Raw genomic sequence first — 15,879 nt, 5'->3', positions numbered from 1 at the left:
ACGCTCAGCACAATTTTGCATATAGCGGCTTCAAAATAAACCAGATATAAGGCTGAGATTGATATCTGCTTATTTAGCCGCATAGATCTGCCCACATTGAGAAAATTAACAACTGTTTTCTAAAAGCATAAAAATATTATCATCACATACCGTGTTACTGCATTACCACCGATTAAAAAAAGACTACCGTAACTTATTTTAGGATTTCATGTTTCTAAAAAAATTAAGCGAATCCACATTTCTTCAGAATTAAATTGAGTAGACATCAATTATATGAAACATCTCTGTTGTCTCGTTTTACTGCTTTTACCTGAGTAGATTTATCTTTCATACATGAAGGGTAGTGTACATGGGGATCACGTGGCCACTGTCCTGTGAGGTAAGGTCCTGTTATTGTGTCCAAAGAAGAAGTTCGCCTTATGGTACCAGAAGTTCTGATTTGCTGGGATTTTGGCCTGTCCACTGTAGAAAACCAGAACAAAATCAACAAAAAAGTCAGGCTAAATTTGATGTGAAATGTTAAAAGCTAGCTATGACACACAATGGCAAGAACATATCAGAAACCTTTGTCTAAATGCCAAGCTGAAGAGAATGCCATCACATCAAAGCAAATACATCAGACAAAAAAAGAAAAAAAAATAGAAAAGGGAAAATTTAACAGTTACAAAAACCCCAATGCTTAAGATGTTCATATCTGCAAAGAACTGAGATATTTATGCTATGTATTTTCATCAGCAAAAAACACCGAGCAAATTTAAATACAGTGATGATGCAACTCAGGAAAGCCAGACATGAAAAAATAGAAAATATAACATAGCACTTTTTAAGTCAGCTTGCTTAGCTTTCTAAATACTAAAATACAAATAATGAGAAAAATCGTGGTTGCTAAGAGGATGCATGTCCGATTTATCTTCTTTTCCATATTATTTCAGAATTTCAATCAATTCCATATTATTTACAAGATCCCACTGCAGGCCTTAGCAAACTGAGCGTGACTCTGTCTTTCCCTCTGACAGAGCACCGGTCAGAGCAGCTGCCTTGTTTGTTTTCCCTCATCATTGTGCCTGCAGTCCTCGACTCCTCCCTGTACTTTTCTCGCCGTACACCCAGATTATGGAACACTTTTTCTTGCATTTCATTTAGAGAGCAAAGTGCAGGGTGATTCATAAGACTGATGTGGGAAAGAGCAGAATTTTACTGCATGCTCTGTGGATTGTCTCTGCTTTGTCCTTTAGGCAAAATTACTTCATATACTCATTTTCTAGGCTTCACATTAGCCAACCTAAGCCCTACATGGCAGCTACTGTCTGTTCTGCTCATCCCTACTAAAAGAAATTCACAAGTGAGATAACTTCCAAGTTAATCACATGCCATGCACTGATCTGACCCACCAAAAGCCTACTGATTGCTCAGAATGTGAGAGCAGACCTGTTGGCACACTTCTGAGTCCAAACATGGCCACTGGCCTTCACAAGTATTTCTATTATTGTATCAGCTAGAACTGACGGATCTCAAAAGGCAGAGTCCATCATCAATGTGATATACAGCATTCAGCACAGTTAGGGTATAGCTTGCACTAATAAAGTATGGTTATAGTATGATATATGAAGACAATGTTAAAACAGACCATTTTAGACAAATATATAGACCTGCTGAAACACTGTATTAGCTATTCATTTTAGGTGAAGGGTTCTCAATAATGCTGTGAATTGGACATGATGTAATGTACCATGCTGACTTTCATATTATAATTATTCTGACTGCCTTATCTATAAATCAAATCTCTACCATTTCTAACAGATCTATCCTTATAGGATTCCAATTGTGACAAACCTGCATTTTAAGAAAGATCCTTGAACTATTAAAAGTAAAGAAGTCTGAAATGCAAAACAGAGATGACAACTTTTAAAAATTAAAGTAGTGTTTACATCTGCACTGAAACACAAGTGTACCTAATGGGTAAAAAGCTACAAAGAATTCTTCCAACCTTCCCTGTCATGCTATGGCACTATGCTACTCTCTCAGCCCAAGTTTTGAAAGTTTTTCAAAAAACACCTTTTAAAACAAGTCAGACACAAGGCGCAAGATAATGCTTGAAGATTAGGAAGTAAGGAGTAAACCCAAGAAAACACAAGCCCAAAAGACACAACAAAATATATGCAACCAGACAGTTAAGGTTTGTAACTTGTTCTACACCCAGAGGAAAGGCAACAGAAATCCCAACATTAATAACTAAAATAATACCATTAAAACTGAAGAGAAACCAACACCACCAAAAATTACTAGTTTTGTTTTCCCATGGCCATCTTGGAAGTGGACTGCAAGACACTGTCAAGCCTTAAAGCTGAGAGAAGAAAAAGATCAAGACGTGGTTTCCAAAGTCCCTACTGTTCATCAATGTTTCTCTGAATTAGGAAATAAACCACTTCTCAACTGCATAAACCAATTCAAGTTAACACTAATTTAATGACATCCCTATTCCACTGTTGTCTGTGCTCCTTCCATCTCCTTTGAGAAGGCATGCACGGACAGATGTGTGAATCCACCTGGCAAAATAATTCACTGAGTTAAACATAATGAAAGCTAAAGTGCACCCCCGAAAGTCATAAACACAGGGTTTTCCCCATTACAGCAGAGTTGGCACAACATAATGGGCAGAAACCACCAGGAGAGCTAGAAGAGCAGCAGCCCTGTGGTCTGTTCAAAAACAGTTTTTGTTCCTCACCTCTTATGAAGTATCATTAGAACATAAAAAATAAAGGAGAAGCGATCTATAAGCATGACATTTGAAGGAACTTTTGCAAATTAGTTTTTGACAAAGTGTAATAGTAATGGACTCAGACATGATGGGATGCCTGGAGAGCATCACTGTACTGGACCCCAACAGTGGCAGATCAGATCAGCTTCAGTAGTTTTCTAAATATTAGAACTGCTCTCAGGGCTTATTTCTTCATCGTGATTTTCTCACCTCATCATACGTGTGGCTTCCCACTACTATAGGGAGCTACTACGTAACACTTCTTCCCAAATTTTCATTATGAACGGAATGTTGATGCTACTATCACGAATACCCTTTTCCAGCCCAAATCACTTTCTCTGGTTGGAAACCTCACGCTCCAGTTTTCTCAGAGAATCAAAACAGCTGAATTGCTTCAACAGCTCCTGAAGATAGCCAACAGACTTCAGCATTCAGAAAGGCTTCAGCAATATTAAGAAATCTCTAAAATTACAGACTGTAAGGTTCTGAAGACTGAAACTTCCAAGTTTCAGATTAAAACTCATCTGACAATATTCCAAGCATATGAATGGACTTTACTGCAGCAGTAAGTCAAAGGATTCTGTTGTTTTAGTGACAAGTGAGACATCTCATATGAAACACAGCCCTACCTCCAGCATAAGCAAACTTAAGATCACAGCACTTAAGCAGTGTAACATGACCTGAGGAAGTTATCTAGAAACAAGAAAAGCAAGACGTATGCTTACAACAAGGCAAAATACCTCATGACCACTGAGATTAGCTTGGTTGATTAGAGCATGATGATAATACTGCCCAGGTTGTGGGTTTGATCCCTGTATGGCTCTTCTCGTAAGAATGGGACTCCATGATCCCTGTGAGTCCCAATTCAGAATATTCTGTGATTATATGTGTTATTTAAAATATGCCACAAGTTTTAATGGCATGTATTTAGCACAAGTTGCTACACCATTCTAGTTATGAATGTTACACAAAGTGACTCAAGGGTCCACCTCAATACTACAGCTGGCAAAATTCAGCATGATTCTACCTCCCAGCAGGAATCAACTAAAATAACCTGCATGAAATCATGATTCTGCATGCTCCACTGAGAGCAAAGAGAATTCGAGTTATACCACCTAGACTGACTGAAAAAAGGTTTCCATTTCTCTGACAGCAAAATGTAATTCAGTAAGAGCCTAACACGACAGCTCTTTTGAAAAGGACATGGGGCTCAAATAAAACCATCTGCTGCAGCTCTAAAATGAAGAGTGTGCCTTCCCTTCTAGGGTAGAGGCAGCTAACCTGCACATAATCTGAAAGCCATGTTCACAGTCCATTTTTAGCTTCAATAGCTTTGTGCCACATGTGCAATGAGGAAAATCACCTGCAACAGAACAGCAAGACTGACATCTAGCACTGGTAGCAGTAAAAAAACTGGTTCAGCTCAATCCACCAGAGCTCATCTGTCAACATCTTTTCTTCCCATGTTTCTTTCAACAGTTAGCAAATTCAGTTCAAATTTGGCCAGAACTTTTCAACTCACATACTTGCATAGATATAACTGATTTTAAAGGACTAAATTATCCTAAAAATCTCAGATAACATAGACTACTCTCAAACTGAGTGAAAACCATGAAATAAAAATAAAATTCATTCTTCTCCGAAACTAGTATTGTCATCTCACTATTGATGTCAGCTAATTGTGACACTGTCCTGCCAAAAGGTTAGACAACATTCTTGCAGTAATTTCTTAATTTCTTTTCTCAAAAGTTTTTCTTTTACTTAAACTATTAACCCAAGACCATGAAATATCAGTACTAAATTCCACAATAATTTTCATGGGATGTCGTTTCTCTTCAGTTTAGTTGCTAGCACCCTGCACAACCTTCTGGTTACAAGCTACTTATGAAATGAGTCCCAAGCTTAGGACTCAACCATTCCTGAAGAATTTCAGATTTTATCTAGGAAATAAATATTAACTTCAAAAAACTTCAAATACAACTTCAAATAAATACTAACTTCAAAAGAATTTTCTCCAAAAATACTCTTGGGAAGACTCACTATGATGGATATGCTGGTCTGCCTAAGACTCTTTTCAAGAGCCACAAAGTCAGAGTTCAAATAGTCTGGCCCAAAGGATATTGGGAGACTGCATATACCACGATAAAAAAGCATCAAATATTTCTAGGACATTCCTATCAGATCTGACAACAAATTTACAACAATCTACTAACTCAATGAGATGCAGAAGTGCCTGTGTGAGAGATTCTTAAATAATGAATTATGTGGGAATGCAGTCTAGGAAATCAAAAACTAGAAATGGAAAGCTGAATATTAAGGAATGGTGACCCACAGTGAATGATGGCCTGACATCACTTAAGTCATATTTTCCACAGCAGCTACTGATGACTGTCCTACACCTAGTCCCCTCTCCCGTTACACCTTGTAAAAGCATGAAAAGGGGATACCTTTGCTCTTGCTTACTTTGGACAGCGATTCCCTGAGTACCATAAAAGCAGACTTCTGGATTCAAGAAGACTCTGTCTCTGAAAAGCCTGGTCAAGGGACGTTTTTCTTTTTTGCTTGCTTTTTAAGCATGTATATAGTGACATGGTACTGACATCTGAATGTATATCTGATTGGTCTCCCCTGCTCTGACTATGTAGGTAGATGGTCAAACTGGTGCGTGTTTAATTTGTGGAACTTGTCTCTATGACTTTGCCAGGAAAAAGATTGAATAATGGGGATTTAGAGGCCACTCTAAAAAAAAAAAAAAAAATCAATCTTCATTCTCAAGAAGGCTTTTCTCTTGTAATTGGAGCCAAAATCTCTCATGAAAAAGATTAACAAGGGATTTGGGGTCCCCTGAAGTTTTACTCCAGAGGAGTAAAGAGATCTATGGGCTCAAAAGACATTTCCCAGTTGCCAGAGACTGACAGACTTGTTTCTGACCCAATCTGCTAACTGGCTGCATGAATGCATTAACAGTTCAGAAAGGTGCAGAGCAACAAAGAGCATGCTGTTTGCCATGTACTGCTCATACAAAATGACAAAAAATAGGATTTTAAATAGGATCTTAAAAACACCCACAGCACTCTTTTATGTAATTGAAAAGAAAAAAAACATGAAATTACTGCACTCTTCCTTCATCATTTCAAATTAAATAGCCTAATCTCTTTAATAGCTTAAAACAAAACACTAGCATTTTCAAACATTTAAAAGGCAGTACAGTGCTTTGCTACCAAAATCATAATTCTAAGAGAATATAAGAAGAGATAGTCTTTTTAAGGTACCTTCCGATACATCGCTAAAGTACTTTACGTTCAGCTCCTTAAAACGTGTTTTCATCATGTGCACCACACTGGTTTTGGTTTAGCTGTATCTACTTCAGAAATTATTCCCTAGTTTATATCTTTAGAAATTACAAGAGAGAATGACTAAAAACAAAGAGGGTTGACATTCTGAAGTTACTACCCTAAAGAGACAGACACAATCCACTCTAATTTCCTCTCATTATCCTAACTGAAGGGAAAAATAAAGGCAGCACAGAACAGCACCATAATCTAACCAAGGCTCCATCAACCAAAACCAAACAAACAGAAAGCAGACTACTTCTTGAGAGCGAAGATCCTTTCAGAGATCCAGGTCCATGAATGATGTGCTTTCTACATCCAGAATTCTTCAGGAAGGGAAAAAAAAAAAATAAAGAGGGGAGCCAGTCTTCCACACAGATCATTTCCACACAGTCTGGTAGTCAGGGCTGATTTGGCTTTGTATCTAACAAGGCTCATGAGAATTCAGACTGAACTGCAAGAAACAGAAGTCTATCAAGACAGGATGTCACCTATACTGGGAAAACAACCTAAGACAAAACCAGCTTGTTCCTTCAAAGGAAAACTGTTCACACACTGACCCACAGTACAGGATTTAGGAATCAACTTCTGAGTTATCTTTTATAGCTATGACTAAGTCATCTAAAAAGAGATCTTCTGGTTAGTCACTGAATCCAACCCATAGGTTAAGGCACTCCCTTCCATAACAGAGGTTTCATGGAAGATTCTCAAGGACACCTAGCCACTGTGCAGGATGGCACAGTGGCAGGGCTAGCATGGATACCAGAGGAAGTAGAACACATGGATGAATTTGTAGGTATATTTCACTGGACCTGCAGTTGACTCAAAGTCCTGGCTGCCTATGCATGTATGTTGAATCAAGGTCTCTGCCTCATGTCCCTTATTCCTCCCAACCACATGTCAAGTAAAATGTGACTATGAATATATTTCAGAAGTCAGATTCTATTCACAGAAGAACTCCCCTGTTTAAAATCAACATTATCCTTAGAGATCAAATACAGAAAGAATGCTCTAATCTCCATAAGAAAAGTAAACAAACCATACGGCAGAAAGTTTCAGCCCGCTAAAGCTAAACTATTCTTCTAACAAGGATTACTGCTGGCATGTACAGGACCTGTAGGATTTCATGTCACAAAAGCCTGCTTTGTTCAACAAATGTAACCTACACACTTGCACTCTTCTAACAGGAGGATATGTAGGTAAAAAACACTAATTCCAAACCTTCATATTTTTATGTATTTCACGTTTTTAGAATATATTTTTCTTTGTAAGATTATTACTTCAAATTTAAATACTACACAAATATCTAAACTTAGTATCATTCAATAAAGTGTTTGTACTATAAAGTTAAGACAAATTTGATTGGAGCTCAGCAGCTAAGTACTTGGGAAAAAGCACACTGAAACAACCATCCATTAACTGTTGGACACTTCAGCAGATACAGAGAATTTCCTTCCTTATAGTTCATTAATTTAGATCTGCTGAATCATCTATTCTATGTATCCAATATTGAGAACCAAACTGGGAACCAAGAACAGCAATAAAGCCTGGGGTATTATTTTTTTCTTCCAGTATATTAATAATTAAAATACTGAAGGTCATTATAAACACACACACAGTTGATTCAGTAACTGAAGAACACTTTTTTCAAATAAACTTGATGACTCTGAAAGGATTTTTTGCTGTGGTTGTTATTATAAAGACAATATTTAAAATTTAACAAGATGTAGAAAGTGAGGGTTTTGTAAACCTTCAATCTAATTCTTCTTTCCATCAAAATGCAGCTGGACATAATAATGAATAAAACAAATCAGAAGGCACAACTCACCATTTTCATAATCAAAATACACAAAGAACTGTAATCAACGCACAGAGGCTATACAATGCCATCATAACGATCACCAATTATTAGAGATAGAAAGCATTCTCCTAGCTAGAGCAAATTATACTAAACAACAATAATATATTTTTCTGAAAAAAACTGAAAACTAGAAATGGACAACCAGACTAAAATTGATTGCCTAAATGAGAATGCTCAACTTTGATGATTAAATAAATTATCTTTTCATTATCAATTAAACATAGAAACAAAGGACTAGAAACAACTTCCTAAATCTGGAACCCACTTTGCAGCTATCACTGACAAAACACATAATCACTTCAAAACAGAGTACAGTCAAATCTTACAGCAGCTATTTGTCCTCACAATTCCTACTGGAAAAATAATCCAGGAACTTTTCTTTTCCTGACGGCTTCAAGCCTTCTTACAGTTTAATATATAAATATTTATATTGTCAATCCAATCCACCCATTCATTCCCTTCCTTGCTCACCTGGATTCTGACAAAGCAACTGTATTTTTATTCAGATTTTTTCAGAATCACACAGTTGAACTCCTAACCTGTGAGTCCTTCTCTGAGTCAGCTCCAGTTTGACTTTACCTTTCTTGACTTGTGGAGCATGAAAAGGGTGTGCAGTATCCCATTTAATGCCTCACCAGCCCCTGTGTGGCCAAGTGCTCTTCATGTAAGACCAGACCTGTGCCCAGAGGTTTTTCAGTTGCTTCATGTTAGCAGTTTAGAGATCTCATCATCACCCAACTCCACCCTCCAGATTTTTCAAATTAGATGTTCCTCCTGTGAGAAAAAGATACTCTGATCGAGCACAACTCCACATACATTAACTTCCATTTTTTAATTTTAAAACAAATTTTTTTAACTTATTACTTCAATTCCCATGGTTCTTAAACTATTCTTGCATAATCTTCCTGTGTACTAATTAAACCTCTCAGTATTCATCAACAGTTTCATCACCCTAATTTCAAAATTTGCCTAAACAGATAAGATCTACTTCCCATCTAGATCATCAGTTTTCCTATCAAATCAACCAGGTTAGCATGACACCAATTGGAAAGCTCATTTTGCACTTTAACATTTCTCCCTGGTTTCCACCATCCCTTCAAATTTCTTCTGAAGTTTCACCAATAGTTCTCCATACTTTAGAACTGAACACAAGGTTTTTCACATTTTTAAAACATTAGCACTGCTGATGTACCTCCTATACTCAGGAGGTATCTATTCTCTAATGATGTCGTTCCTACTAACAAGACTGCCTCAGAAATTCGAAGGTAAGTGTCAATTTCTGAGTAGGCTTTTCTAGAATCCTGCAACACAGATCTCTGAACTGACTTTATTGAAATATGCAATCTGTATTTACCACAGGCTTGCTAATTCCTAATTCCAAATTATCCTTTCAATTTGGGGTTTTTTTATCTTTCAGGGTTAAAAATCACTGTCCTTATGAAAAGTGATTTCTTAGACTTTTTTCTAAGAAGCATTGAATAAATATCTGTGCTATTTCCTCTGAGACTACTATTCCTTGGAGCTGACTTTGAAACCATACATTCTAGCAAATCAGTCTCAGATCATTCTCAGATCTTTTTTTCTTCATACCAAATGGTTACAACTTTTTCCTCATTTTTCAAGCTGCATGTTTATATTTTCTCTCTTAAAGCACACAAAGGCCAAGCCTGTTCATGTTTTAACAATTCTCAGCTAAGGTTCACCTTTTGATTGGTAACATAACAGTCTTTCCTCAGTTCTTCCTGCTGTTTCTTGCAGGCGCTCTGCTTATTCCTAGCAGCCTTTTCGAGGTAAGTGTCCATGCAATCAGATCACATCCTTGAACTTTTCTGATGTCTGAAAGACTCCAATAGTATTTAACATTTTTCATTAAAACAGATTCTCTTATTATTCAAGGCAGAGCAACACTGTTTAGACAAATTTTCAAACTACTTCCCCTCTGAAATCCAAAACTTTACTCCCGATTCATGACTTTTAAACAAACCTCTACGTAGGATTTTCTTCTTTTGCTCTATATGCGTGTAAATTTGCATGATTAAACAAAGGCTAGATCTAACATTTCTTTCATGTATGTACAGTGTCAGCACACCCATTTCTTCTGCTTCTCTGAAATTTTGACTCGTTACAGTTGGTAATTCCTATCTTCAATGTGACCAATCTAAGTTTGTACTATAAATCTTGAGGTCAAAAGATCTCGCTGTATCCTTCAACTTCATATTAAAGGCTATACACCTCACTAAGCAAAAATCATGTGCCTCCAATCATCTGAATAGCCTAGTTCCTTCTTTGGAAGAAATTAAGGCAGATGTATACAACAGATTTACAAAATATTTAAAATAATATATGGACTGCATACTTTGCTAAACAACTTGTTTTGAAACAATGAGCCTCTCTTTCTACAGCAACACCCAAAGTTTGTTTGGATCTTCCACGTGGACAATATCCTACACTGAGTATGTGTCTGCAGTCAGTTCCTTGTATGGACATTTCTCAAATACACATTACTTTTAGACATGCTTGAGTTAATCACATTTTTGCCCATGAGAAATTTTTCTCTTCTAGATTAGGCCTTTTCCTTGCTCCCTTTGAAAAGAACAGAAAGTATTTCCAATGTATTTTATGGTTTCTTTGTGGGTGAAGAAAACATTGCAAAGATAATTATTGCAGGCAGGTTATCAGGTATAACAAAGGAGCCACTGAAGGTGAAATAGCTGAGGAATCAGAGTATGAGAGAAAGGAAGTGTGGTATTCCACTATCAATTGCCACAATTAAGCAAACACAGCTATCAGTTAAGAATGAAGATTTTAAGACCGTGAACAGAAATTTACTTCTGTGAAGAGAGCTTCTCCTTTAACCTGGCAGCTTCCCAGCTACTGTGTAAACCTAAGTCTCATTCTGCATTCTTCAGCAGTTAGCTGGTATTTTTAGAGTCACACTGGTCAAAGTCTGTTCTGGGACACAGCATAAATCTGGCTTTAACTTTCAGTGAGCAGCTCAACTCTTCATTGCTTTGAAAAGCAGAAAGTTAAGGTATCACATATAACAAAGATTTACAATAATATATGCTGAATATGGAGGTGTAACACCTAGCTCACAGAGTCAAAGCTGCAAAGCCACTTGGTTTTCATAATGTACTTTCCAGGGCTCCTGATTCCAGAAAGACTGACTAGCTGACACACAGCACTAAATTGGATTCCATGTGAGAGCAGTGAACTCACCAAACCTTTCCAGAGCAACACCACTCTGATACCTACTACAGTCACCACCATCTTCTAGTCCTACTGGGCTAGGGAGCTCTGCCATGGCATGCAGAAAGAGTGGTACCGAGATCATGTTAGATACCTACAGAAATTCATAGCTCTTGTAGAGCTGGCTGCTCTATGCTGTTTCTCTGTAGCCTGAATTACAGGAACACAGTGCAAAATTTTCAACGTTTATCCAGCAACATTTCTGATCCAGCATGGATACAGCACTTCATCTAAGAAAAGCAACTGCACTGTCATCCCCGATGTTCACAAACCTGGGATTTCATATCTGCGCTTAGGTAATCTGCTCCCTAATAGTCAACTTCTGACTTCATGGCATAATTTGAAGTGAGGTTTGTATTTACAAGGTAAATTCTGCAGACTACAATTAATTGAATTAGCTAATAATTGAACACTGAATATCAAAAACTTGCTTCCTGGTAAGAACACATTATTTCCAAATGATAGGTTGGTCTCCAAATGCTGACAAATGTCAAACAATTGTTCAAGTTTTGATATTTTTTTTGTATTGCAGCCCAAGCACCTATATTAAAGTGTTCGGGTTTTTTTCCTAACCATGAAGACTTTTAAAAAATGTAGACACCCAGGCAATCCAGCTAGCTAACCTTTACTAATTATTTCTTTCAGAACTCCAGAACAGGCATTGTACACCAAAAGACCTGAGATAAAAAGACACATAATATAACAATACCCACATTGCCATACATTTAATTGGTTCACAACTGAGTAACTACTGTTACACAAAACATTTCTAAAAGACAGATATATTATACTTATTATACAATATTAAAATTAATTTAGCTATAGAAATTAATTTCAAATTCAAGTATGAATGTCAGTCATCTTGCAATGACCTGTCAGAAATAAGTATTAATTCCTGAAGGTCAGAAGTGTATTTACAACACTGCTTCATGGCTGATGGTAGGAGCATAGAAAGGAGGCTGAAGATAGCCTTCTTCAAACAGATGACTAGCATTGTTCAGGGAATGAGACAAATTATTATTCTTGTTTAGACTCAGCAGACTGAGAAGAAAATATTCTAGAGAGGATGTTAGATTATTCAAAAACCATGACAGAACTACTACCTACTGCTCTTGTGAACAAAATATGAGACACTTTATTCCTAAAGAGGAAACAATGCATAGTTTGGGTAAAGCTAGTTTCAAGTTGTGCAAAATAAATGGCATGTAAGAACCAATGCTGTTATTCACTCATGTGAGAACAATATCCATTGCAAACAGCTACTCCTCAATTGAACACCAGCAACAGTGAAAGGCAAGTCCTATGAACACCAGCATCAGTGGCATCATTTATCACTGGCACATATGCAACACTAAATAAGGAAGCCTAACCATACAGTACTTTGCATTAGGATTTCCAAAGTCAAATTTGTAACATTCCATGACCTAATGGGAAGTATATACAATCTGCAAAGCAACAATATCTAATATGGAAAGCTAATCAAGAGATCTACTACTACAAAAAAATTAAAACACCCCATCACAACCATCTTCACTAACCTAAAACAAACTGTTGAGGTTAATCCCCCATTTACAAAATTTTTGTGCAGGAAACTCTTATAGTTTGAGTGCAGACACTCACACCTTCTGGGTGTTTTTTCTCCCTGTCAGAGAAAACTAATCTAACAGGATGAATAGCTTGGCAGGAATCAGCAGCAGCAGCTAGGAAGTGCATATTACCAAAGGAGGAGAAGTGAAATGAACACGCCCAGGGCAGAGACAGGGCCTGAGACAGCAGGCTGAGGGCACTCCTCAACACAACCACACTTGGCCTGCCTGTGCTTCCTTCAAAGACAGACTTCCAGGAGCTACCCGCCTTCCTCTGTCCTACTAACAGGAGACACTGTTGGAGCAAAGTTATCACCAGACAATCCAAGGGGGCCATGTAACAGAACAGCTCTGGTCCTAAGCCCAGACTCACACTGCTGGGAGAGCAGAGCTCCCAAGAGCGCAGGTTTTTCAGTTTGAACCGTGGATGAGGGCTTCCATCAACACCATCTCAGCTTCAGAAAGGTAAGACCCACAGAGTCCAACTCGCCATTCCAAAGAATTGCTATTACACACTGGGTCATGATACTCTGTGCACCATCCACACCGGAGAAATTTCTGATCCCTTTCAGTATTATTTCTACACCTCAGCACTTAATCCCCAATTCAAAACTAGTTGTATGGCAGGGATGAGCTTCAGAGTCAAATCAGATGGGAAAAAAATAAAGCATAACTGAAAGACTATCTAAATTTGGGGAAGTGAATATTCATTCAAAATTGTAATTCAGAATTTGATTTTTAAGTACAAACACCCATTTTCCTTCACCCTGATCTCCAATGCTCTTCATTTTGCAATTACCCAAACCTTAAAAATGGTGACACAAAGGAAAAGGTCATAAACTCGGGCTGACGAGTTGCTGTGATGTATTCTAATGATGAGATGCAAATAATATTTTACTTGCCTGAAAGTGCCTTAAGCCATTGTTTAAGCACTACAAAAGGAGGCAGCACTGAAAGACTAACATAAACATCCATTTAAATACTAACACTAAAGCAAGATGATGATCATTGACAGTTAAATACTTGAGCACAATTTTCCAGTTATGTATGTTTAATACAGGGTCATTTTTTTCATCAATAAAAGATACGTCTTAAAAATGCTAGTTGATGTTTAAACTCTACTATTTCAACAACTTCCCAAGAACATATGTGAAATCCAGGAAGAGCTACCTATTTTGTCAAGTGCTGGCAACGCTGTTCTCTACTGAAGTAACTGTCAATTGATTTAAACAGGAACTTTCATTTTTCATTGCAGGTTAAAAAAATACTATCTTCTTCAGATGAAGATAATTAATCAACTGGTAAAGCCCCATTTAAAATGTATTGCAGATATTCACTTATACTGAAGCACTGAGGAGCATATACTCTATTTCCAATACGTTTTGCATTGTTACAACTACTGCTTTCAAGTCTAGACTTAACTGAAACTTGAGAATTACTGCATCAGTTATTTTTATTATTTTTTTCATAATGATATAGAGTAGTAGCACAAAACCCATTTTTAAAATAACTGGCTTTCCACTGTGAATTTTTGCACTATAGCAGTCTAGACTTGGTGAACACTGCCTTTTTTGTAAGATTCTAAGATACACTCCACTGATCTACCCTCCCTGCATTTTAAAATACATTTTAAGAGCCTCCATTCATCCCACCACCACGGGAAAGAAAACAACAAAACACAGGAACCATGAATTTCAGAAACCAAATTTTAGTATTTGCCACTGTTTTACTATGCACAGATGTTGGCAAGTAACTTCAGTTTGGCCATATGTAACACACAAATACTTGCCTATGTCCAAAGAATAAGAATTAAAGGTCAAGTAGTGATTTAAAACATGTATAATCATATACTTTTCAAGTTTTTTTTTTTTCCATGAAACAGGGAGGTTCTGTCATAAAAGCTAATGTCTTGCTACAGCAAGTTCAACAGAGAAAATATCTTCCTATTTTTTCCTTCCTGCAGTTTAACACCTGAAAGAAGCTCAATTAATTTGTTTTATAAAGCATTATTTATTAAAGGCATTTAATACACCATTCTCATTTGCAGTCATGTTAAAACATGTAACTAAAAAGGCTCTGAGTTCAGGACAACTGGATCAAATTTAGCCAGGGTCTTTTATGTCATCATATTATATTCCAATGAAAGCTATTTTGGGAAGCGAGAGGGACAAAGCTGGAGCAAAGCTGTTTTGGCTATACAATTATGGGAATACTGCATTATTCAGGGATCAGGAAATAGGAAGCATCACAAAAATTACTTCCTTACCTACATTTGCTAGAAATAAAGGAAAGATCTTCTTGATCTCTGGTATAAATGCTTATGATGCAAAAATATTGGATGGTTTGAATCCAGGATATTAAAATAGTTCTACCTTTTGAAGTACAAATTTTGGTGTTTTTTTAATATTGATATCCCTTACAAGTCTAGAGATCAACAATATTGTTTGTTTTACTCCACTCCTAATTCCACTAGCCTAAAAGCAGCTATATATACACTTCTTAACGCTGAACTGGGTTATACAGTTGTTTTGCATCTTTTGCAATTCCTTTCTCTCACTCATGTTGGCAAATCTTCAGGAGTTATTTTGGGAAGTAAAAGACACTGGGAACCTTTAACAGCCAAATTGATTACAGTATTTTTCGTATGTCCTTAAAATTAACATTTATCTTGTAACATTTGGAAATGGAATGGCAAAAAGTTTGCACTATAAAATGTGTAAGTGAAAGTTGCAATATATGAGGCATAATATTACAGTACCACCAGAGTAGTCTTGAGTTTGAATCATAGAGAAGTCATTTACACCCTCCTTGTATACAAAATATTAATGTATCATGATAAAAAAAACTAAACAGGAAACCCACTTTCATATTTATACAAGCTACTTTAAATAACAGCAGACACTGCTGATTTTATCCAGGTACGGTAAGGAGGGAAACAAGTTGCTTTTTTCTTTAAAAGATGCGTCCACAGGCAAGTAGCAAGTTTTATTTTACATGTCCAAAGGTTTGGCTTTTTTGGATTGTTACCGGAACATCCTTTGTCATAAACCACACAGCTTCAGATTCTGTTGACATTACTTTTATGCACTCAGA

The 15,879-nt window shown here is 36.9% G+C and overlaps 1 protein-coding gene across 4 annotated transcripts in view; it reads right to left on the bottom strand.

Moving 5' to 3' along the window:
* The window catches only part of GLCCI1 (glucocorticoid induced 1), a 54,050-nt gene that overhangs the window by 33,638 nt on the left and 4,533 nt on the right, over nucleotides 1-15,879 (bottom strand). For all 4 annotated transcript variants that reach the window (XM_053970398.1, XM_053970408.1, XM_053970418.1 and 1 more), the window contains exon 2: nucleotides 311-462. In XM_053970398.1, coding sequence (XP_053826373.1) covers nucleotides 311-462 — 152 coding nt within the window. The remainder of the gene's footprint in view (nucleotides 1-310; nucleotides 463-15,879) is intronic.

This window comes from Vidua macroura, chromosome 1 (assembly GCF_024509145.1).
Source record: "Vidua macroura isolate BioBank_ID:100142 chromosome 1, ASM2450914v1, whole genome shotgun sequence".
NCBI classification, from domain to species: Eukaryota; Metazoa; Chordata; class Aves; order Passeriformes; family Viduidae; genus Vidua; species Vidua macroura.
Note: the sequence above shows the minus strand (reverse complement) of the source record. Positions and strands in the feature narration are given on the sequence as shown.